The 22,982-nt window shown below is 59.6% G+C and overlaps 2 protein-coding genes and 1 long non-coding RNA gene across 4 annotated transcripts in view; 2 read left to right on the forward strand and 1 right to left on the reverse strand.

Moving 5' to 3' along the window:
- Positions 1 to 7,489, forward strand: GMPPA (GDP-mannose pyrophosphorylase A). Its single transcript, XM_007187993.2, is given in 13 exon segments — positions 1 to 1,042; positions 1,148 to 1,245; positions 2,491 to 2,594; positions 2,863 to 2,912; positions 2,915 to 3,048; positions 3,405 to 3,464; positions 4,517 to 4,647; positions 5,795 to 5,929; positions 6,043 to 6,140; positions 6,310 to 6,356; positions 6,534 to 6,626; positions 6,749 to 6,917; positions 7,184 to 7,489. Coding segments are annotated over 13 exon segments (1,260 nt in total). The 5' UTR covers positions 1 to 1,002; the 3' UTR covers positions 7,285 to 7,489.
- Positions 3,100 to 21,397, reverse strand: LOC114238581 (uncharacterized). Its single transcript, XR_003623912.2, has 3 exons — positions 21,293 to 21,397; positions 19,448 to 19,667; positions 3,100 to 3,318 (listed from the first exon to the last, which is right to left on the reverse strand). It is a non-coding gene; the product is annotated as an uncharacterized LOC114238581 (long non-coding RNA).
- Positions 15,398 to 22,982, forward strand: part of ASIC4 (acid sensing ion channel subunit family member 4) — a 22,216-nt gene continuing 14,631 nt past the window's right edge. For both annotated transcript variants that reach the window (XM_028167959.2, XM_057551723.1), the window contains exon 1: positions 15,398 to 15,994. In XM_028167959.2, the coding sequence (XP_028023760.2) occupies positions 15,413 to 15,994 (582 nt within the window). In that variant the 5' untranslated portion in view covers positions 15,398 to 15,412. The remainder of the gene's footprint in view (positions 15,995 to 22,982) is intronic.

Below are 22,982 nucleotides of genomic sequence, written 5' to 3' on the forward strand. Positions count from 1 at the left end.
TGCGAGAAGACACGTGCGCGGAAGGAGCAAGAAGTAGTGGGCGACAGATCTGGCGAAAGGGAACTAGTGGCAAAGGGAGCCAGTGGTAAAGGGAGCCAGTGGTAAAGGGAGCCGGTGGAGGGGCGGCGAAAGGGGTAGAGGGCAGAGGACGGACGGTAGACCGAGAGAGGCTCGGAGGCTTCGGCTGGCTTTCCGCACTTCCGCTCTTGTGTTGGTTCCACAACCCCTGGCTACGCGAGGCTAGGGTTTATTAGAGTCAGTTGTGGGGTTCAGAGGGTCAGCAATCAGTTCTCCGAATCCAGAGATTCAGTACTTGTCGTCAGTATCGGTACTCAGGGCTTGGTAGGTTGGGTGTTTGGGATGCTAAAGGAATCTTGTCTTTTGAGTCGGGGTTCACCTAGAGCTTGGTTTTAGGATTCAGGTTCAGCCTATATAGTTTTTTTTGCTAGGATTTGGGATGCATCAGATGCGGATCTGCACTAGTTCAGTACTTGGGATTCATTCTTAGGATTGTAGTTAAATATTTGGGGCTCACTCAGGGTCTGGGGTTCAGTAGTCAGGGTTCACTGTTGGGGTTCAGGGCTTAACATCTAGAGTGAGGATGCAACCATTGGGAATTGGTGGGTTTGGGGTTTTTTGAGGTTTGGGGTCTGAGAAGGGCTTCTCCTGCTGAGTTTCTGAGTTTGCCGAATTTGTGGCCAGAGGGAAGTCTGTTAGGGGTCAAATTGTGGGGTGTGAATTTCAGAATTTGGATGAAATCCCTGTGGGGTTTGAAGGCTGGCTGGAGGCTGGGCTAGGATTTGAGTTGTGTGAGATTTGTGAGGTGTTGTGTCCGGGGCAGGTCTATATTGAACTTCGGATTTACATCCTCCGAGGGGACTAAGTGTTGCTATTTGGGGTTTTGGGGCTTGGTTGGGGTCTGAGTCAGGTTCCTGGGTTGGGGTGTGAGATCTGAGCCTGACTTCTCTGTTGGGATTTGAGGTTTAGGTAGCAATCGCCATCATGCTCAAAGCTGTGATCCTGATTGGAGGCCCTCAAAAGGGTGAGGAGCCAGGGGAATTGGGGGAAGAGGTTGGGCTGGAGTGGTTGGTGGGGTGGGGACAGAGGGAGGCAGGAAGCTGAAATGTGCTTCTTTCTCCTCTCCCAGGGACTCGCTTCAGGCCTTTGTCATTTGAGGTGCCCAAACCACTGTTTCCTGTGGCGGGGGTCCCTATGATCCAGCACCACATTGAGGCTTGTGCCCAGGTAACCCCATAGGCTCCCCTCTCCCACCTCACTTCCTGCTCATCTCCTTCTTGCTGTATTTCCCCCTTTTCCAGCCGTGACCTTCCCACAGGGACCACCATTTAGAAGTGAAAATGTGAATGTCGCCCCCTGGAGTTGTGCGGTACAGCTGCTCTGCTGTCTTCCCCTAACCTAGTGTCTCCTCTGGCCTTGTGCTCAGATTGCACTCCTATTTTTTTTTTTTTTTTTTTTTAAAGGATTTTCTTATTTATTTTATTTATTTATTTATTTATTTTTGACTGTGTTGGGTCTTCGGTTCGTGCGAGGGCTTTCTCCAGTTGCGGCAAGCGGGGGCCACTCTTCATCGCGGTGCGGGGACCGCTCTTCATCGCGGTGCGCGGGCCTTTCTCTATCGCGGCCCCTCCCGTCGCGGGGCACAGGCTCCAGACGTGCAGGCTCAGCAATTGTGGCTCACGGGCCCAGCTGCTCCGTGGCATGTGGGATCTTCCCAGACCAGGGCTCGAACCCGTGTCCCCTGCATTAGCAGGCAGATTCTCAACCACTGCGCCACCAGGGAAGCCCTGCACTCCTATTTTTAAAGCATGGAATGTGGGATCAGGCAAGACTCTTAGAGACAATTTAACATTGCAGCAGGGGGAACCTTAATGATAGCAAAGCACAGAACTCATACCTTTGCTCACTGTGGAGCTAATTTCTTTATTGCTTTTGGTATTGAGGCAGGCATGGTTTTATTTGAATCCAGTCTCTGACTCCTGTAAGGACTTGAGCAAATTTCCCATCCTTTCTGAGCCTTAGTTTCCTTATTTGTAAAATGGAGGTGATTAGACCTGCTTTGTGGGGTGGCAAAGCTTGCAATGATGTTTGTAAAGTGCCTTGTACAATGTAGGCGCCTGATAAATGATATCCTCATCTCAAGCTCAGATTGACACATAATAAATATGGGGGGAAATTGTGGGTTATTCTTTAACGCAGCTTGGTAGGCAAAATCTTCCCTAGGGTGAGCCCCAATTCAGATGTGAGGGGGCAGGGGATAATAGAATAATAAAAGGTTAAAAGATCAGGGACTGAGACTTCCTCCAACTTCCTCATTGTCCAGAGGAGAAAATGGGCCAGAGTGGGAAAGTGAGTACCCAGGGGCCCCATAGCTGAGAATGAAACTGGTCTCTCCAGACTTATGGGCCAGTACCAGGGATTTCTCCCTCCTTTCAGATATTTTTTTCTTCCAACCTCTTCTCTTGTCCCCAGGTCCCTGGGATGCAGGAGATTCTGCTCATTGGCTTCTACCAACCTGATGAGCCCCTTACCCGGTTCCTAGAAGCTGCCCAACGGGAGTTTAACCTTCCGATCAGGTATTTGTGCACACATGCTGTATGGGCTGGGGGGGTCAGTGCACTAAGCCTCTGGTTCTTGGGAGTGGGGTAAGTCAGCATTCGCCAGGCTTCACCCTCACACACTAGGAGGATTCCTATTTGGGCATCTTTGAATCCCTGAGTATATTGCCTTCTCTGTGGGCCTCGGGCAGGTATAACCCTGGGAGCAGGAGGAGTCAGGTGCCCAGGCTCCTGGTATCTGTCTCCTCTGATCTCACTAAGCTGGCCATGTGGTCCCTGGGGACAGGTACCTGCAAGAATTTGCCCCCCTGGGCACAGGGGGTGGTCTCTACCATTTCCGGACCAAATTCTGGCTGGAGGCCCCGAAGCCTTCTTCGTGCTCAACGCTGACGTCTGCTCCGACTTCCCCTTGAGCACTATGTTGGATGTCCACAGACACCAGCCTCACCCTTTCTTGCTCCTTGGCACCACGGTGAGGGGGCCGGGGGCTGGAGGGTGCAGAGGGGGTGATCCAGAAAGGTTTCTGGAGTGCAGGATGTCAGGGAGGCAGGGACAGCCCAGGCGGTGGGATCAGGCATCAGGAGGGAGATGTGCCTGAAACCCCAGCAGTGGTGGAGGTGGTGGTGGAGACCCCAAGCCCTTTGGCTGCTCAGCAGTAGGGAGCCGGGGAGGAGTGGCGGCAGCTGTCAGTTCTCACCCTTGCTGAAGCCCTGTCCACAGCAGCAGAGATGCGTGCCAGGTGCTATAGGAGAGGGAAAGAAAGAAAGAGAAAACAGACCTTGCTGCCGTGGAGCTGCAGGTCACTGTCTCAGTGTGTCTGTCTTTCAGGCTAACAGGACACAATCCCTCAACTACGGCTGCATCGTAGAGAATCCACAGACGCATGAGGTGAGAGCAGAGAGGGGGCTGGCTGGGCGCTGCTCTGTGTATCATCATTCCCACTCCGCCTCTAGAGAATGCTGGAATGCTTTGGGATGGGCCCTGGTCTTGCCCCAACTGGGGCATACCCTCAGTTGTTCATCCTATATCCTTTCTAGAGAGATCGTCGAGAGTGAAGGGGGTAACAGTAGATGAATGATCAGGGTGCTATGAGAGCACAAAAGGAGGCCCAACCCAGGCTTGTATGGGTGGGGGAGGGGAGGGCTCCTGGAGAAGGCAAGGTCAGAGCTGAGTTTTAGATTTGTTTAGATGACGGAGACAGGAAGGCGTTGCAGGTAGAGGGACCAGCATGTGCAAAGGCCAGGAGGCAGGAAACAGCATGCGTCCAGAATTATGGAGGCAGGAGCATAATCATCAAGGCAGAGGGTCTCTGTCCTTGTTTGTGAAGCTCCCTGCCCCTGAGCCTGACTGACTTCCATGCACCCCTTTTGTTTGTTCAAGCTTTAGTATTAAAAATACATGTAAACACATACACACACACACACACATGAATTTTTTTTTTTGAAGTTTTGTGCTAGGCACTAGGTAGGTGTGAGGGAAACACAGCCGAACGACAATCCCTGCTTCTCAGGAACCCTTGACTAGTGGGAGAGACAGTCAAAAACCAACCATCGCAAATGATACAAGTGCTACCGGTGAGGTGTGGCCAGAGGCCAGGGGTGCCCAGACCTGAGAAGCCAACTCTGGGGCAGAGTGGACTCATAGAGGAAGTGACAATGCCAGCTGGGTTTTGAAAGCCGAGTTTTCCAAATGAAGAGATGGGAAGGAACATTCCCAGTGCAGGCGTGCAGTAGCATGGAGTTGTGTTCTGGAAGCTCTGGGAGGTGGGGAGGAGACAGGCCTGTAGTTCAGACTTATCTTGAAGGTGAAGGCCAGCGGCAAGATGCAGTCTGCATTTTAGGAAGACCACTCCGGCAGCAGGGAGGACCTGGAGGTCAGAGGGTCTTAGGGGGTGATGCAGTGGCCTCTCCTCCACTGATCCCAGCCCACTGTGTCCTCAGGTCCTGCACTATGTGGAGAAACCCAGCACTTTTGTCAGTGACATCATCAACTGTGGCATCTATCTCTTTTCCCCGGAAGCCCTGAAGCCCCTTCGGGATGTCTTCCAGCGTAATCAGCAGGATGGGCAACTGTGAGGCAGGCCCATGGCCCTGAGACCCCAAGTGCCCCGGTCACAGACCAGCCCCCCACCCCAGTCTCTGCAGGCTCCACCTCCACCCGCTCACCTTCCTTCCCCTTCTCATCTCTACTTGTCCTCTCCCCAGTCCCTCCCTTCCTAACCTCGCCCACTCCCCTTCTGGTCCATTTCTCTCAAGCCCTGAGTGTCCCAGAGATGCCTTTTAGAACAGACGGCAACACACACAGTTGGGTGCACACAGGCTTGAGACACACACACACACACACACACACTCTCTCTCTCTCTCTCTCTCTACTCTCTCTCTCTCTCTCTCTCTCTCTCTCTCTCTCTCTCCTCTCTCTCTCTCCTCTCTCTCTCTCTCTCTCTCTCTCTCTCTCTCTCTCTCTCTCTCTCCTCTCTCTCTCTCTCTCTCCTCTCTCTCTCTCTCTCTCTCTCTCTCTCTCTCTCTCTCTCTCTCTCTCTCTCTCTCTCAGGCTGAGTGCCCCAGAGCCCTGCTCACCACAAGCCAAACTCCAGGCTCATCCTCCTAGGCCTGGAACCTGTTCCTTTCTGTGGATCCCTGCCTTTGCTCCCACCTCCCCCGCCCATCTCCCCATCTCAAGGCTCATTCACTCATCACCATCTTCTCACTCCCATCCATCTCTCTGCTTCTCTCTCCATCTCTCCCGGCCTCTCTGTCTGTTTCTGCTGAGCTGGCATCTCCACCATCTCTCTCTTCTCTCTCTCTCTGTGACTGTCTCTGCCCCCACCAGCTGCCTTCCTCTGGGGTGAGTCTGTCTGTGTTTCATTCCATCCAGTGAGTGAGAGGGAGGGTGACCGGAGGCGGGGTTCAGAGGAGTGGATGGGGTGGCGGAGAATGGGAAAAGGGGGAGGAGCCAGGTCTGGTCGAACTCCATCTGGATGTGGGGCAGGATGAGCAGCAGGTCTGTGCCTGGGGACACCGACAGCTCAGGGAGGAGAGGAGGTGATGTGTATGAGGGTGATGGGAGAGCTTCCTGGGATGTGAGCATCCTTTTGGAGCAGATCTGACCAGACCTGGAGAGGTGGTGGGATTCACTCTCATTCCTATCCCCAAGAGACTGTTGGCCCCCAGTTGGGCTCAGCTGGGGAACTGATGTCAGCATCCCTTCCTCTGTGCCAGGGAGGACTCGTCAGTCTTGTGGCCTGGGGCAGGTACCATCCGCCTGGAGCAGGATGTGTTCTCCGCCCTGGCCGGGCAGGGCCAGATCTATGTGCACCTCACTGATGGTATCTGGAGTCAGATCAAGTCTGCAGGGTATGGGAGGAGCCTCTGATGGGGTGGTTGGGTCACCTGGAGGTTGAAACTTTGGGGTGGTGGGCACAGGCCCTGCTGGCCCCTGAGGCCCTGCACCACTTTCTGGCCCCCAGCTCAGCCCTCTATGCCTCCCGCCTCTATCTGAGCCAGTACCAGCTCACTCACCCAGAACGCCTGGCCAAGCACACCCCAGAGGGTCCACGGATTCGAGGTACCCATCCGGCCCCAATTCCTAACCTTTGCCCCCCCAGCCCAGCCCCCTCTCCCCTCTGAGCTGTGACTCCTGACCTTAGATCCAGACGTGAAGTCTCAATCCCTGCCCTCCCTGAACCAGATGTGGTTTGGGGTATTTGCCCCCAGGTCCTCTCTTCTGCTTCTAGGAAACGTTTACATCCACCCAACAGCTAAGGTGGCCCCATCTGCTGTGGTAAGTGGTGGCCCAGCCCAGGGGAAGCATGGGTGGGGCGGTACAGATACCTCCCGTGCTCGGAGTAGCGGTCTCTCCACTTTGTCACAGCCTGTCCTATGGCCTCAAGCCTTATGTGTTTGATGAGGGGATTGGATTTGGGGCCCTCCAAGGCTATGGTTGTGCTCTTCTCCACAGCTGGGCCCCAACGTCTCCATCGGGGAGGGGGTGACCATAGGCGAGGGTGTGCGGCTCCGAGAGAGCATTGTCCTCCATGGGGCCACGCTGCAGGTAGGCACCCAGGCACGCCCAGCAGCCGTGGCGCCCCAAGAGGCTGAGGGGAGGGGTGAGCCCCGTGGGCTCTGCACCTGGCCCCTTCTCACCCCCTCACCTCACATCGTCCTGTCTGGCAGGAACACACGTGTGTCCTGCACAGCATCGTGGGCTGGGGGAGCACCGTGGGGCGCTGGGCCCGCGTGGAGGGTACCCCCAGTGACCCCAATCCCAACGACCCCCGAGCCCACATGGACAGTGAGAGCCTATTCAAGGATGGGAAGCTGCTCCCTGCCATCACCATCCTAGGTATGCTTCCCAGGGCCCTAGGCTGTGAGAAACCTCCACAGGTGATGGCCGTGCCCTGTGGGAGCATTTGTGTGTGTGTGTGTGTGTGTGTTTATTCCTTTAGCAAACATTTACCCAGTGTCTGCTCTATGTGAGTCACAGGGGGTATGAGGCCAGGGCACAGATGGGCAGGGAGGGATCCCTCCCGGATGGCAGTGGCCCCCAGCTCTTTGCCCCTCGCCTCCCCTCCCCACGGCCTCCCCCTGGTGCCCTTGTCCACACTGCAGGCTGCCGCGTCCGGATCCCTGCCGAGGTGCTCATACTGAACTCGATTGTTCTGCCACACAAGGAGCTGAGCCGCAGCTTCACCAACCAGATCATCCTCTGAGGGGGGCTGCCTGAAGTTCCCCCCAACTCTGATCCGCTCCCCTTGAGGCTCCTGCCTGCATGGCCAGCCTCTGTCCAGGAGGGACCGGAGGAAGCCAGCCAGGCTCTTCCTGCGCGCACGCGCACACGGGGAGCAACGTGGGTGGCCGGGGGACTGGTGGCCTCCCTCTCCACTCCCTAATAAACCCGGGTGAACCTTGGAGCCAGTAAGGACTCCGCTTGTGCCTGGGCTGGGGGTGAGAGTGGAAGCGGGGTGGCTGACTCAGGCCCCCCCACATTAGCATTTAAATTGGAGTCGTTGCTTCGGGCTCATGAATAATGAATCTGGAGCCCTGGTAAATCTCCCCCTCCCACTGCCTCAGCCCCTCGCGCTGCTCTGGAGGAAGGCCCTCAAGGCTCCCAGCCGGCTGGCCCCCGCCTTCACCCCTACCGCGACGCCGCCGCCGCCTCCCTGTTCCTCTTCACTGGGCCTGGCTCAGGCTCCAGAGTGGAAGGATTCCGAAGGGAAGAGGGGAGGATTTCGGTTGGGCAGTGGGGTGCGGGCTGGGAGCCCTGGGCCCGAGGTTGGATCACCCGGAGCCGCTCTCCTCGGTGGCTGCTGAGCCCCGGCCCGGCCTGCTTTCTGCTTTGCCAGCTCCATCTGCTCCCAGCCTGGCTTTTGGCGGGGTCGGGGTTTCTCTCCCGCCCGAGGCCTGGTATCTGCTTCCTAGTCCCTGGCAGGCAGGGTGGGCCTGAGCTGGTACATTTCTCTCCGGAAGCACAGTGGGAGCTACTCCATTCTGGGAGGGGAGGGGCCCTGGCCACCTCCCACCACCCTGGCTCTGCTCTTTGGGGGGGGGTCTCAGTCTTCCTTCCACATTCCTGAAGCCCCAGAGATACCCAGCCATCTCTCATGTTTGCCCATGACCCCCGTGTGCCCCTCCCGGTGCCCCCCTTTCCCCAGCTGTGGGTGCAGAGCTTAGTTGCCAGATGAGCGGGTAATGATGGTAATCTGCTAATTGAGAGGAATCTAATTACCCGAAGAGAATGGGGGGGGCAGGGCGTGGGTGGGAGGGAGGAGGGGGTCCTGGCAGCAGGCAGGGTGGCAGGCAGCAGGGTGCCGGGGCCTGGTTATCAGCACCAGGGTCTGGGACAGAGCCCAGGATTTCAGAGCTTCAGAGCTGGGCTGTTAGGAGGATGCACTTTCTCAGGAGCTGGGCCGAGGGCGGCCCAGGGATTGGGCTAGGTGTGACCACCCAGCCCCTGGAGGCCCTGCAGGCTGTGTCAGAGCGCACGTGCATGTGAAACAATCGGGAGTTTTAGCGGTCCTGACCTACAACCTGCCTGGACGCAGCCCTTTTCCTGGTTCCCGTTCCTGGTCCCTCCAGTCTCTGCCTCCAGCCCACACCTTCCGTCACCTCTGTGTGGGGTCCGGAGGGGTCTGCAGATGCCTCCTCTGGGCTGGGGTCAACCCCCTGAGGGCAGGGCTGGGAGAGGGGTGGGCCACAGGGCCAGGGGCTGGGTCCCTTCCTCTCCTCCCCCGAGTCCTGACCCTTCTGTTCCGAGTGGTTGGCAGAGGCCATGGCAGCTTCATCATAAATATGATAATTTAATTATTTTCTCAGCAAAACACTGTGATATCCAATAAGTCTGTGTCAGGCCCTGGCCCCCCGGGACCCCCCCCTCCTGGGCCCAGTGGGGGTGGGGATAGGCACTGGACAGGGACGGGGTCAGTGTTTAAAGTGAAGGGGGGTTAGTGAAGCTGAGGTCTCTGTGGTGCGCCCCCCCACCCAGCAACGCGGAGGATGTTACTGATGTACGGGTGCTCAGGTGGAGCGGGGTCTAAGGAGAGAAGTTCCGATGCCCCCCACTCCTCTCCAGCCTAGTCTGCCCTGGGAGGGCCTAGCATCCCTCTACCTCTGAGGGCACAGCCCAGAGCCCAGGATGTGGGAGTACCCTGCCCCGGGAGGGGAGAGGGCAGGGAGCCCCCTTCACCACCTCTGGGACTTCATTGGCCCTGTAAGGGTAGGAAGGTGCTGGCCCTGCGAGAACAGAGGGAACTGGGGTGGGAAGTAGGGGATGAGGGGGGAGGATGCGGGGGAGGGGTGCGCTCCTGCCATTAGTGCTTTTTTCAGTTTCCATAAAAAGATTATTCTGTAAAATCAGCGAGGGGGAGCGAGCTGGGGGCCGGGGAGGGGGGCGGGTCCCTGGCACTGAGCTGGGTGGGGTGACAGAGGAGGAGAGCTGGGGACCGACTGGGACTGAGCGTGGAGAGAAATTTGGATGGGCTTCGGGAGCCAGCTAGGGGGAAGAGGCCGAGCCAAGAACGCAGACTTGGGGGAGGCTGGCCAGGATGGGGTGGGGGGAGTGGCAGGGCCCTTATCTCCCTCCTGCCTGGGCCTCCTTCCCACCCCTATCCCCATCCCCTCCCCCTGGCACTTAGCAGCCATCGTGGGGGAGCAGATTGCAGCCCCCTCCCCCTCTCCGGGAAGCAGGCACAGCTGGGGCCCTGCCACATCTGCCGCATCAGCACGAAGCACAGCTGGGTGTGCCCAGAGCCGCGCTCCCCAAAACAAAAAGTTGGGGCGGGGGCCAAGGAGAACCCAGACCCCTGAGACAGACGCACTGACACTTGTGCCAACAGACACAGACTCGTCGAGGCAAAGCTACACTCACCACCACACACGCTCCCTCGTGTGCAGAGACAGGAGAACTGACAAACATGCAATTACTCTGCCCCGCCTGCCGCCCTCACCCTTTCCTCCTCCTTCCCTTCCTTCCCTCCAGGCTCCCCTCCACCGCCTTGGCCACCTCTGAACCACTCTCGCCCTCGTCTGGAGGGAACAGGGGCTTCACCCTCCCCAGGCACACGCTTCTGGGAGGCTTGGAGAACAGGAGAGCAGGGGGTGGAAAGGGGCATCTGAGTCCGAAGCTTGAGCCTCGGGAAGCCAGTGCCCCCCTCCGTGCCCATGCCCCTCCCCACAAAGAAACCCCCTCTGAAGCACTGGTCCTTGCCACCCTGGACGTGATGGGGTCTCCATCCCAGGGCCGACTGGCTGGGCACCCTTGTGTGTGGTCAAGGTCCCCGTGACACTCTTGTGTTCCACTGGCCGCCTCAAGGAGGTGATGTCCTGCACGTCCAAGTTCTAGCCAGAGCTCGGTGTCTCCCAGGGCCGGGCCCTGGTACTCCCGTCCCCAACAATCTGCAGTACCCTCCGCTCAGCAATGCACCCCTCTGCTTAGCTTTGCTACCCCAAAAGGCACACGGTATGGGGCCTCCGTTGGTGGCGGAAAAGTACCCCCTACTCAGCCCGGGTGATCAGGAGTCCCTTCTCCCCGCCTCCACCATCCCACTTCCCAGGCGATGACCACCTCTGGCCTCTGATTAAATCCTGCCCCTTTGCAGCCCTCGTTTCTCGCTCTCATCTCCTTGGCCCAGGTGTCTTGCCCTCAACCCTCTCCTCCCTGCCTCCCCCCACCCCCGTGTCCCACGCCTCATCCCCGTCCCTGCCCCTCAGAGCTTTAATCCCTGCTGCTGCTGTGCCGCCTTATCTGCTCCCAGCAGCTTTCGCTGCTGCAAAGCCCTCTCCCCCTCCTTCTCGGGATCTTCTTCCCCCCTCCTTCACCGGTTCTCTCTTCTCTCTGACCAGCACCCCCTGGCCTGTCTCTGCCTCTCAGGCCCCCCATGATGACTCCTGGCTGACACCAGATCTGCACCCCAGTGTCCTTTGCTCTCTCTCCAGCCTCAGCCCCGAGGTTGCAGCTGCCCACCAGCCCCACACTGATCTCCTTCCGCCTCAACCCTCCCCCGCAGGCCCCACAGACTTGGTCAGTTTCTGACCAGCCAAGATTTTCCATCTTTCTTCCTTCCCTGCCCCCTCCATCTCCTGGCCCCCTCCCCCGGTTCCTCCAGCAGCCCCTCAATCTTGGACATGGTCCCCTTCAATCCCAGTAACCCACTGCCCCGGATTGGGTTGTTGGTGCCCGCCACAGGAGAGGGCTCAGGGCTGGGCAGGGCTGGGCTGGTCCTTGGACAGGGTAGGGTGTGCAGAGTGCTGGCGGGCAGTGGGGGCAGGGCCCGGCAGCGGGACGCTAACCCTCTTCAGTTGCCTCAGATCACGTCCGGGCCTCCCCACCCCCTTCACTGGAACTCTCATTAACCGCTTCTCCTGCCTCGTCCGCAGCATAAATAACCCAGATAAATCAGCCGCCGTCGGCCCCCCGCCCCTCGGCCCCCGCACAGCCCGTTTGTCACCGCTGCTCGCTCACCAGCCAGGCCTGGCCCAGTCCCGGCCTCCGCCTCCCCCATCCGTGTCCCTTCCCACCCACGTCTGTCCCACACTGGCTCATGCCTTGGTCCGCAGCAGAGCCAGGCCTGGGACAGGTGTCTGAGCTGGGCAGGGTGGCAAGGGGTGTACTCTGTGAGCAGGGGGAGACTGGGGCCTCCCCCTAGAATGCTATCTAGGAGTTTGGGGGTCATGTCATTTAGGAGTGGGGCCACCCAGGCTGGAAGTCTAAGGCCCACAAATGGGGGGAAGGGGCAAATGCAGCTCAGCTTGGGGGTCCCTGCTGGGAGAAGAGGCAACCCCAGAGCTCGGGGTGCAGGATGGGCCTTGGAGCCTCCTTGGAGCCCCACAAGCAGGATCCTGGGAGGTCTCCAGGTCTGCCTTTTGGAGCATTTTGCCCAAAGAAAACCTCCGTGCCCCCTACCAGGTGTTCTGAGTGAGAACCCTCCTGCCCTCCCTACCTCTCTGCCCCCCATCCCCATGCCCTGCCTTGTCAGGCTGTACAGATGGCACTCTAATCTCTGCCTCTCAGTCCATCCACCATTCTCTCTCTGTAAGGAAGCCTAGTTCAGCCCCTGGGGGGTGGGTGGAGAATTGGACTGCGAACAAATCTGGGGAATGGGGACAACTGGTGGGCAGAGGATGCCTGGCTGAGGCTTCACATCCTGACCCTGCACCCCACACTCCCCCCCCACCGGCCCCTCCGGAACCTGCACCCACATTCCCACCCCCAGAGTCCTTGGCAGCCCCTCCCCCTTTGCTCACACCCAGCTTGGGTCCTGGCTAGCCACACTTGGCCCTGATGCTCACTGCAGGGGGCAGCTGGTCCCCTGGGAGTGGGTGGGGGAAGCGGGGAAGGGATGGGGGAGCTTGGGCGCAGGGCTGGGCGTGGGGGTGGGGAGGAAGCTGGGCTGGGCCCCAGGGACCAGCTGGGCAATGAGCCGGGGAAGCAGCCGGGAGGCTAAATGAGGGAGATTATCACCCAACTGCAGCCGGGCAGAGAGGGAGGCAGGCAGGGAAGCAGGGAAAGGGAGGGGAGAAAGGACAGGGGCCAGAGGGGAAAAGGGTGTAAGGGGACAGGGTGGGTGATAGAAGAGGCTGGAGGAGTGGGGGGAAAAGGCCAAGGGATGGCCTGAAAGGACATGGGGGGGGCTCCCACTGAGCACAACCATATCCCTGGGGCCTGGGAGACTGGAGGATGAGGACTTGGGGACAATTGAAGACAGCTTGCTGTAGGGCAGCGGGGGTGGAGGGGGGGCATGCAGCTAACTGCCGCTCCACTTCCTGGTGGCCTGGAACTCCCCTCACCACCCTGCCCCTGCCCGCCCCCCAGTACCGGCTTACCACCCAACTTCATTCCTTCTAGAGGTTGAAGGCTCCCCGACATGCCCTCAGGAGAAAAGAGGGCGTGCTTCGGGTTCATGATGGAGGCCAGTATGTTGGGGAGAAAGACCCTGTGATCTCATTGGATGGCAGGACAATTTAGTGACACACACTGAGTCCTGGGTGGCAACCAGTGCTGGGGAGAGCTTGGGGGGCAGTTCCCCGCTTTCCTGGCAGAGCCCCAGACTGAAGTAACCTTAAAAAAGCAATTAAATCACCTTAAAAAAAAAAAAAAACCCAGTAAAGAAAAATCAATACCAGGAGAAAGGGGAAGAGAGAGGCTGGGGAGGATAAGGAGGTGGGGGAGGAAGTACTGGAAGGGTCTGGTAGTCTAGCAGGGAGGGGTGAGCATGGGAGGGGGCTGCCCCTGGGCAGGGGGCAGAGATGGGGACAGTCTGTCGTCGCTTGGAGGCTCTGGGTGCTAACTCAGCAGCTGCTTTCCGTGCCAGCCCCTTTCCCCTCTGGGATGCTGCCAGATGCAGCCCCTGACCTCAGGGGTCTCAGCTCCCCAGCTTGGGGGAGACGGCTTGTGGGGAAGCCCAGCCAAGGGGCCGCTGGGGAAGCTACGTTGATGAGATGCTGGAGACAAACCCCAACAGGGTGCCCCAAAGGGCCAGGGTTGGTGGGCGGCTGTGTGTGGGTGGGCTCCGTGCTAGGGTGACCTGTGATGGACAGGGCCTGACCTGGCCTTGCAACCAAGGGTGAGCAGAGTGGTTCCCTGCTCCCCAGGGGAGCCATCCCTGGGCCCCTTTCCCAGGCCACGCAGGGGCTGCGACCGGCAGGGCAGGCCCGCCGCAGGGGAGGGGTGGCCACTGGGCAGCGGGTGGACCTCGGGCTCTAATCCCCAGCAGCTGCTGTTTCCCTCAGATCGATTCCCTTCTCACTTTTTTTTTCAGCTGCCGGTTCCGCGGCTCGGATCAATGGAGCGGCCTCCCCCGCCCCTCTGAGCTTCCTCTCCCTGCTGCTCATTAGCGCCCCGATTAATCAGCCCCCCCCTTTCCTCTAGGGGATGAGTACTTCCTCTCCCATGAGGGCTCTCGCTCTCACACGGCCCCCCCCCCCCAGAGCACAAGCTGCTCACGGTGACCACCCCCACCCTGGGGGCACCCAGGCATCACCTCCTCTCCACTGGCCACCAGGGGCCCCATCCCTGCCTGTGACAGCAGCCCGCATGCCTGCTTCCTCCCCGCAAGGCGGCAGCCACCCCAGGGCTCCCCTGCCCCTCTGCCAGGCGCCCCCTGCATCCGTCTCCTTAGGACTGCATTCCTTCCCATTCAAGCGCAGCACATCTCTGCTCCCTCCAGCACCCCCATTTGGGCTCTTCCTGACCTCCGTTCCACACCCCCTCACCCACATCATACCTCCTCTGCTCCCCGGCCTGTCCACCCAACACGCTCCCTCCGACCCCCGGCCTGGCAAGGGATTTGGGAAACATTTGGGGAAGCAAAGCGGTCACAGATGTGCAAGTCAGCCAGGGTGCCCTCTGTCCCAGACACACGAGAGACTGAGTTTCGGGGGTGGAGGTGAAGTCGGGGAGAGGGCGGCCAGCATCCCAGAGGGGGCAGGGGTATGGTGGGTGTTAAGTCGGGAGCAAAGCTGTAGGAAAGCCAAGAATCTTGGTGGAGCCACCATTGTCCCCTTGTCTGTCTCACCTGCCCTTCTCTGCTCTGCCCTCCCCTCCCCTCCCTCATTCAAACAAGTGGCTCTCCCAGGGAGTTTCTGGAAGCCGCCGTGAGTGGGGTAGTGGGGTCAGGCAGCGGCTGGGTGGCTGCAGTCAGGAGTCAGGGAGGCCAGGAGGTCGGGGATGGAGTCGGCTGACCCCTCCTGGGGTGCGGTCCAGAAAAGTGGCAGAATGAGCGAAGGACTCCGGGTGCAACCCTCCTCTCCGGGTGGCCTGGGAGTGGGGCCATGCGGGGACCCCACGAATGGCTAGGGTGTAGCAAGAGTTTGGGGCTATCCCGACGAGGTCTCAGGCAGCAGGGACGGGCGATCCCTGTCCCGGGCTGGGGGCCGCCCCCTCCCCTGGCCTGGCTCCTGCCGCCCGTGCCGCCGGTGAAACGCTGTTGACATGTCCTGAATTATTAAGCACGGGGTGGGCTCCGGAGCACATGCTGAGCGGAGCGGCTGGGGCTGCGCGGCGTGGCGGAGCAGCGCTCGCTCCCTCGCTCGCTCGCTCGCAGGGACACACGCAGGGGCTGACAGCTGTGCTGGTGCTGATAAGGGAAGCCACAAGGAGACGATCGAGGAGAGAGACAAGCGGCGGCAGAAACGGCGGCGGCAGCGCCAGGGCTGCGGAGCTGCCGGGAGTGGGAGTGACTCCCCCACCTCAGGCCCCCACCCTGTCCCCGTCCTCTTCCCGTTTGCCTTGAGTTTAGAAGAGCAGCCGCTGCCCCCGCCGCCACTCCGGAGGGCACCGGGAGCTGCTGGCCAGAGAGGGACAGGGGCAGGGAGGCTCCGGCCAGTCCCAGCAGCTGGGCACAGATGCCGATCGAGATTGTGTGCAAAATCAAATTTGCAGAGGAGGATGCGAAACCCAAGGAGAAGGAGGCAGGGGATGAGCAGAGCCTCCTGGGGGCCGCGCGGGGGGCCGCAGCCCCCCGGGACCTGGCCACCTTTGCCAGCACCAGCACTCTGCACGGGCTGGGCCGGGCCTGTGGCCCCGGCCCCCATGGACTGCGCAGAACCCTGTGGGCACTGGCCCTACTCACCTCGCTGGCTGCCTTCCTGTACCAGGCGGCCGGCCTGGCCCGGGGCTACCTGACCCGGCCTCACCTGGTGGTAATGGACCCGGCTGCCCCAGCCCCAGTGGCGGGCTTCCCAGCCGTCACCCTCTGCAACATCAACCGTTTCCGGCATTCGGCACTCAGCGACGCCGACATCTTCCACCTGGCCAATCTGACCGGGCTGCCCCCCAAAGACCGGGACGGGCACCGTGCCGCTGGCCTGCGCTACCCAGAGCCCGACATGGTAGACATCCTCAACCGCACTGGCCACCAGCTCGCCGACATGCTCAAGAGCTGCAACTTCAGCGGGCACCACTGCTCCACCAGCAACTTCTCCGTGGTGAGTCCTGCCAGCCGGCCCGCCCAGCCTGGGGTGGCCAGAGGCTGGCGGTGGGGGAGGGAGTGGTGCGCAGGGCATCCTCACCAGGGCTTCCCCTCCTGCCGCCGCCAGAGGCTGGCCTCGTGTCGCCCCCAAGCCCGGTGCTGCCCTCAGGCTCCCCAGCATGGAGCGGTGGACGCTCGTGGGGGCTTACCCTCCTGCTGCTGCCACTCCTCTTCGGGCTCTGCCGCCGCTGCAGTGCCTAAGTCTGGGGGCCGGGGGTCCTGGAGTGGGCCTGGGGGCCCAGAAGCTGGTCGGATTGCAGGGAAGGGACGCACCATGCCACAGCCGGACCAAGTGACCCCCGCTTTCCTCTTGCTCTCCTTTTCTTCTGTGGCCACTGGATTCTTCTCCCCACCCAACAGGGGCGATGGGGAGAGGGTGTTCTGGGGGCTCCAGCAAAAGAGGGACTCAGGGCTGCCTCTGGGGGAGCTGGCCCGGCCGGCAGGCTGGATAGAGCCGATCTTCGCATACACTGGGCGCCAGTGTCTCTTATCTGTCTCTGTGTCTCTCGCACACACCCCCTTTCACTGATTCCCTCACACATCCCTCTTTCATGCTGCCCCTCCAGCTTCTCCCGCTTTCCAGGCCCTCCCTCTGTTTCTTGGTTCTTGCTGCTCCCTTGCCCGGCTCTGGCTCTTACACTGAGGATCACTCATTCACTCTTATGTGCATGGCTCACCCTCAGTGCTGCCCAGCGTACACACACACACACACACACACACACCCCTACTGCATGGGGACATAGTTTCCTGCACACTCTCTCACACACACTCAGTGTCCCTGTCACTACACTCACGTGCACACCTGCACACCCACGCACCCGGAGAGCTGCTCATGCCCGTGCCACGTCCCAGCTCTTACTAAGCTGCTGAGGACAGGGTCACACCGTGGATGCCGTCCCCCCTTGTGACACCCCCATCTACCTCAGCCCCTGCTCCCCGTCTCTCCCATATGTGCGAATACACACACACACTCTCACGAGGAGTGGAGTGGAGTGCAGTGTCGGCTTGGGCTACCCTCCCATGCACACCTCCCACAATCGGGTGTGTGAGGCGTGTGTGGGGGGTGTGTCTTGTATGCTGTCTATCTGTCTGTCTGTCGGTGCTCCGTTCACCCACAGTCACAGGCTGTCTATTATTCCTGGTGCTTGAGTTGCTGTCCCCAGTCCACAGTTTACCCCCGGCATTGTGTACGTGTGGTGTGTGTGGGGGTGTGTTTTCATTCTTGGGACCACCGCCCAGCACATGTGCAAATCCATGGCATCGACGTGGTGCCCATCCAGCCCAGCCTCCAGCGCCAGCCCCAGATGGGGACCTTTTCCTTCTCATGGCCCGGTGCCCGCACCCAGGCTCTCATTCACTCACTGCCTCAGTAGCACCAGGAAACGTGCTCCACCCGTGTTCCTGCCCCCACCACGCCTGCAGCCTCGGGGTCCTCCTGCCATTGGATGGCGGGAGTTGCGTAGAAATGGAGGAAGGGATGAGAAGGAGGATCATGCTGGGAGAGGAACTGGGGCGGGGGGGAGGGGGGGATGGCACTGGCCTGTTGTCCAGCTGCACGCCCCTTCTTCCAGGAAAAAATCACCGCTCTCGAAGCGATCGTCCCTAAGGAGCAGTGTGTGAATGTGGCCTTTCGGGTCAGTGGGGCTCCTCTGTGAGACATCGTCACCCTGAGTTTTGGGGGTGGGGACAGAGCCTGTGTCAGCAGGTGCTGTTGGGGCAGAAATCAATGGGGGCTTTGTGTCCCTGAGTGGGAGTTTGTGTCCCAGGCCCCGGTGGGGGGTGGAAGGGCAAGGGGAAGAGTAATGAAGCCTCAAAGGGGAGGGGAGGGGAGGGGAGGGGAGGGGAGGGGAGGGGAGGGGAGGAAGAGATGGAGGGGCAAGGAAGCAAGGTGAGGGAGGCAGGGGGTAGCTGCCTGGCCTCCAGGAAAGGAGGAGGTGCCTGGACGATATGGGAACAGGGAGCCCCCTGATTAAAGCTGGCGAGTCCCTCTTAATCTGGGGATGGCCAGGCAGAGGTGAGGGTGGATATCCCACAGGCCCTTTCGTACCCTGAGGATGGAGAGAAAAGGACAGAAGTTTGTGGGTCTCTGCTCTGGGGCTGCAGCGGGACAATGGAGGGCAGAGGAGCAAAGCAAGCACTGGGGGCCAGGAATTCCCCTTGGACCCACCTGTCCCCTGGAGAATTCCGGTCCCCCCCAACTCAGCCTAGTCCCCATACCCTTCTGCCCAAACCCCAACCCCCATCTGCTGAGTGTAACGCTCCCTTGGACCTGGCATTCTAAGGCTGACTCTGCTGCCAGTTTACAAGGGTCTGGGATTATGGTTGGGATGGGATGATCCATGGTAACGGGGAAGATGGGGGTGTATGGTGTGGGCAAGACTGGAGAAGGGGTATGGAGACAAAGACATCAGGGGTCTCTGATGAGGACATGAGGTCCACAATAGACTCCGTGGTGAGAATATGGAGCCCATGATGGGGATTTGGGATCTATGGAGGGGTGATGGGTGCAGGAATCAGTGGTGGGTACCTGCCAGGGCATGTGTGCTGAGATGGTCAGTGACAACGACGCGCTTTGGGAAAGGTATGTGTTTTCTGTTGCATTCCCCATTTCCTCCTTCCCACTCCCCACTCTGCTGTGACCTTTCTTCCGGAATCCAAGTTAATAAATGTCACATTTTCCAGCCTATTTTTACTCTGGGTAATGTGCCCTCCCCCAGTCCCCTCAGCTGCTGCTCTTGCTTCTGTCACCACTGCAGTCGCTCTCACCGCCGTGCTCCCTAATATCCCCTCACTGGTTCCCAATCAGTCACGCCATCAACACGGAGTTCTGAGCACCTATTACATGCCAGGCTCGCTGCCAGGTGCTGTGGTGGAGAACAAAGAAAGGGAGCCCTGGTCCCCAGTCCCTGTCCTCAAGCAGCTTCCAGTCTTGTGGTGGAGCTGGGATGGGGACACTTAAAAAGCTTAACCAATGGAAGAGTTAACCAGCCATGCAAGCAGTGTCAGGAGGTGCCGGGATTAATTGCCAAACAAGGTACATGGATAGTAAGAGCCTGGGTTCAGAGAGAGAGGCCATTCTGGGCTGAAGAGGGCTGGGAAGGCTTAACGGATGAAGCAGGCTGGGCGAGGTTTGGAGAGGAGGGGAGGGGAGAGAGGCGACAGGAGTGAGGCTCCCACCTCTCCACCCATATGCCCCTCCACCCAGCTCACCCCATCTCTTCTCTCTCCCGCCCCCCTCCTCACCCAGTCTCATACCAACCCACACCCACCTCCACCTCCTGCTTCCACCACCACTTATATGTTCTCTCTCTTCCTCCTCAATTCCTACCACCATCCGCTCCCCCACCCCAGCGCGCCAAGACCCATCTATACTTTCCCCCCTGCGGCTGCTCTCAGCCTGCCCACTTACTAGAAGGCAGAAATCACTCTTCCTAGGCTTCATTTCTTCAGCTGTAAAATGCGGCTCTAAATTCCAGTGTCTCCTCTCAGCTGGGGACTGTACGGTGGAGCGGTCAAGTGTGTGGGTTCTGGAGCCAGACCGTCTGGATTCAAACCTTGGCTGTGTGGCCTTGGAGAAGTTAGCTTCTGTGAGCATCAGTTTCTGTCTTCGTGATATAGAATATTAGAACCTAAAACAATTCGGGTGGTTGTGAGGATTAAAAGAGATGGCTGTAAAGGGTGTAGCACACTGCCTGCCACACATGTGCACTCAGGGTGTCAGCTGTTAGAAATGCCACCACCCCAACTCCTGGCTCTCTTTAACCTGACTGTTCTCAGCACCACCTGCTGTTTTCCAACCTATGTGCTGGCATCTTCGCTAGTCTCCGTCACCTAGCCTTCCTCCTCTCTTGACCCTCAAGCCTCCGCCCCCAACCCTATTATAGCATCCCCATGCTTCCCAACCCTCCCCAGGATTCAGGCGTGCGTGTGCATGTGTAGTAGTGCATACACTTGAGATCCGTGCTGTCCCGCAGAACACTCTGTGATGACGGAAATGTCCTGCATCTGCGCTGTCCAGCGTGGTCGTCACTAGCCACACCGGCCAGTGAGCATCTGCAGTGTGCTTAGTGTGACAGAGAGAATGAATGTTCTATTCAAACAGCCGAGCGTGGCCAGTGGCTGCCATATCAGACACTGCTGCTCTAGGTGGTCCTGGGGACGTGGTTCAGGCTGCCAGGTTGGGCAGGGCTAGGCTTTCCAACTGGCATCAAAGGATATAAAGTGATGGTGGTGGGCTGTGATCAGAAGTCCGGCCATCTACTCTCCGGGCTGAGGTCCCAGTTTGAGCTGAGGATGGGGCCTGTGTCTGGGGACATCGAGGTGTCTGGAAACACCACGTGAACAGATATACCTTTCTTCCCAGGTGCAGGACGTGACCTTGGTCTTTTCCATTCTATTGTCTGGAAAATTGAGGCATGGGGAAGGTAGAGAATCCATGAAGAGGCAGGGGGAGGGCCAGCCCCTCTCTGTGGGGTCCTCCGGGGTCCAGGCAGCCCCTGGAGGGGCAGGTGACCAGAGACCTGTGGGCGCTTCCCTGTTTCTATCCCCTCTCAGGCTCTCAGCCTTCCCTCCCCGCCTCTCAACCCTCCTTCCCCACACGCTGGTGACTGCCGTGACTATTAATCACTCGCCCTGTTCTCTTCCTCTCTACTAATCAGGCACAATTAGACAAGGCCTCTTCCAGCCGGGCAGTCCTCCTCCCTGCCCTCTTCCCTCCTCTCCCCGCCCCACCCCAGCTCAGTCAGGACGGCTCTGAGGCGGAGGGAGCTGCGTGCCAGCCCTCCATCACTCTCTGGCTCCCCCAGCCCACAATTCCAGGCTCCTCCGCCATCCCCTGCCTTCTATACAAGCTTCCTCCTGAGCCCGCCCCTTCCCTGGTGTGGTCAGGCCGGTACTGACAGTCTCTGCACCCACTCCTTGATTGTGGGAGGGGCTACTCCACAAACATCCCAACTCCATGCCTTCGCCACTGGCTCCGAGGGCCTGAGGGCTGCCCCTTGCCCCCGTGACTCAGGAAGGGAGAGGATTCCCACTGAGGCCTCTCATCTACCGGATGAGCTTACCTCTGACGCTCATTCCCAGCCCAGCCCTCCGTGCCCTCCGGCCCCACCTTCTCCTGAGGCGTGAACCTTGAGAACATTTAGTTCAACATCTAGTTCAGGGATGGTCCTGCCTTCGGGAGCCAGGCAGATCAGGTCAGAGAAGGCATACAGTAGGGAAGGGTGGGGTATGAGGAGAAGTGAAGGTCACTTACCCTTGAAGGGAGCAGCTGTTTCTCAGCCCCAGCTAACTGTTGCCCTGTGGTCAGGGATGCCCGGTGTTAGGGGGCCTTCCAATTTGTCCAGAGAAGCCCCGAGTCTTGATTATTTTAATTAAAAATTTCCTGAGTAAAAAAAATATTCAGAGGGCTATCTACAACTCCGACTGCAGGACCCAGCGTGCCTGCCCTCGCCACCGCCTGCCCCACTGCTGGCTGCTGCCCCTCAGGCCCTCCTGGAGGGGGCGCTCTCAGCCTGGCTGCCTCCCATTGGCCGGTGGAGTTGCTGGAGGGGGATTTGAGCCCAGCAACCAGCGGCAGGGACTGTTACTGTTACCCAGGGCTGGGCTGCAAGGGCAACGGGGAGTGCCAGGAGGGACGTGCCCCCGCCTGGCCCCCGCTCTGCAGCCCTGTGGCCTCTTCATTAATCAGGAATCAGCCCCGAGCTGGGCTCATTATCAGCTCAGCTTCTTGTGGCACTGCCGGAAGATGCTGATTAGCATTTGAAGAAATGGCCCCCGCGTTTCCCTCCTGTCCTCCCTCTTTCTAACCGTGCTCCTTCCTGGACCCCCACCCCAGCCCTTCTGCTTCTCGGGAGGAATCTGCTTCCTCTCGCGGCTGGTGGCAGGGCTGTCTCTGCCAAGCCCAGGCCAGGGACAGAAAGGACCAGGACCAGGGGGCAGGGAGGCAGGAGCACCCCAAGGAGCAGCAGGAGTGCAGAGCTTCGGGACTACTCAGGCTGAGGTCACTGGGCGGAGGAGGGGGAGTGAATGCGGGGTGGAGACTCAGGGTGCTGGGGAGAGATGGACAGCCTCCCTGGAGGAGGGGATGAGAGGGCAGCCTCAGGCTGTGAGTGTTATCAGTGTTCCCCTGTCCTTCTCCCGGCAATGCCACCTCCTTGGAGCAGCTGGGCAGACGGGGTGGTGACAGCCAGAACCGTGGACAGGAGGCCTGAGGGTTTTGGGTTTTTGTTTTTTTGTAAATCCTGGTGGAGGCTTAGGGTCTTGGAGCCATCCCACATGAATGGGGGTGGGAAGGCAGGAGGAGGACAGAGACCCCGTGGGTGGAGATAAGAGGCTTCAGAGTGCTGTGTGTTTTCCAGAAGAGGGAGGGGGTATCTGCAATTCTTCCCCGGCTCTCAGGCCCCGAGGCCGGGGCTGGCAGCGCTGAAAATCCCAACTCCCCCCCGCAAATGTTCACCATGCCCTTGGGACACCCATTTTGAGTCAGAGGGGGAACAGTTCCAGAAAGACAGGCATAGGCAGCAGCAAGAGAGTTCAGAGAGGAGCCACGGGATGATTAAGGGGAAATGGAGGATTGATTTAGGAGGAAAGATTAAAGGAGCTAAATCCATGGCGCTTGGCTCAGCGGTGACTAAGCGTGGACAGGATAATAGCTTACAAATGTGTGAAAGGTGTAAATACCAAACGGGGGGAGGGGAGGCGGCTCGGCGGGCCAGGAGAGCGGGGCTGGGGGGCTGAGGAGGCCCCCGGAAGGGCTGGGGCCCTTGGGCGACTGCCCGGTAGGGCTGGCTCCTCTCCAGTAGGGGTGCGGGGGGAGCAAACGGGGTGTCGGGGAGCCCCGGGTTCCAAGCAGGGGTTCCATTTCGGGGCCGCAGCTTCGCCGGCCTGTGCTGACCTCTACGTCCCACTCCCGCCCCGTGAGGATCTGAGGCCGCGGGTTCAAA

The sequence above is a fragment of the Balaenoptera acutorostrata genome, chromosome 8 (assembly GCF_949987535.1).
Source record: "Balaenoptera acutorostrata chromosome 8, mBalAcu1.1, whole genome shotgun sequence".
Classification (NCBI taxonomy): Eukaryota; Metazoa; Chordata; class Mammalia; order Artiodactyla; family Balaenopteridae; genus Balaenoptera; species Balaenoptera acutorostrata.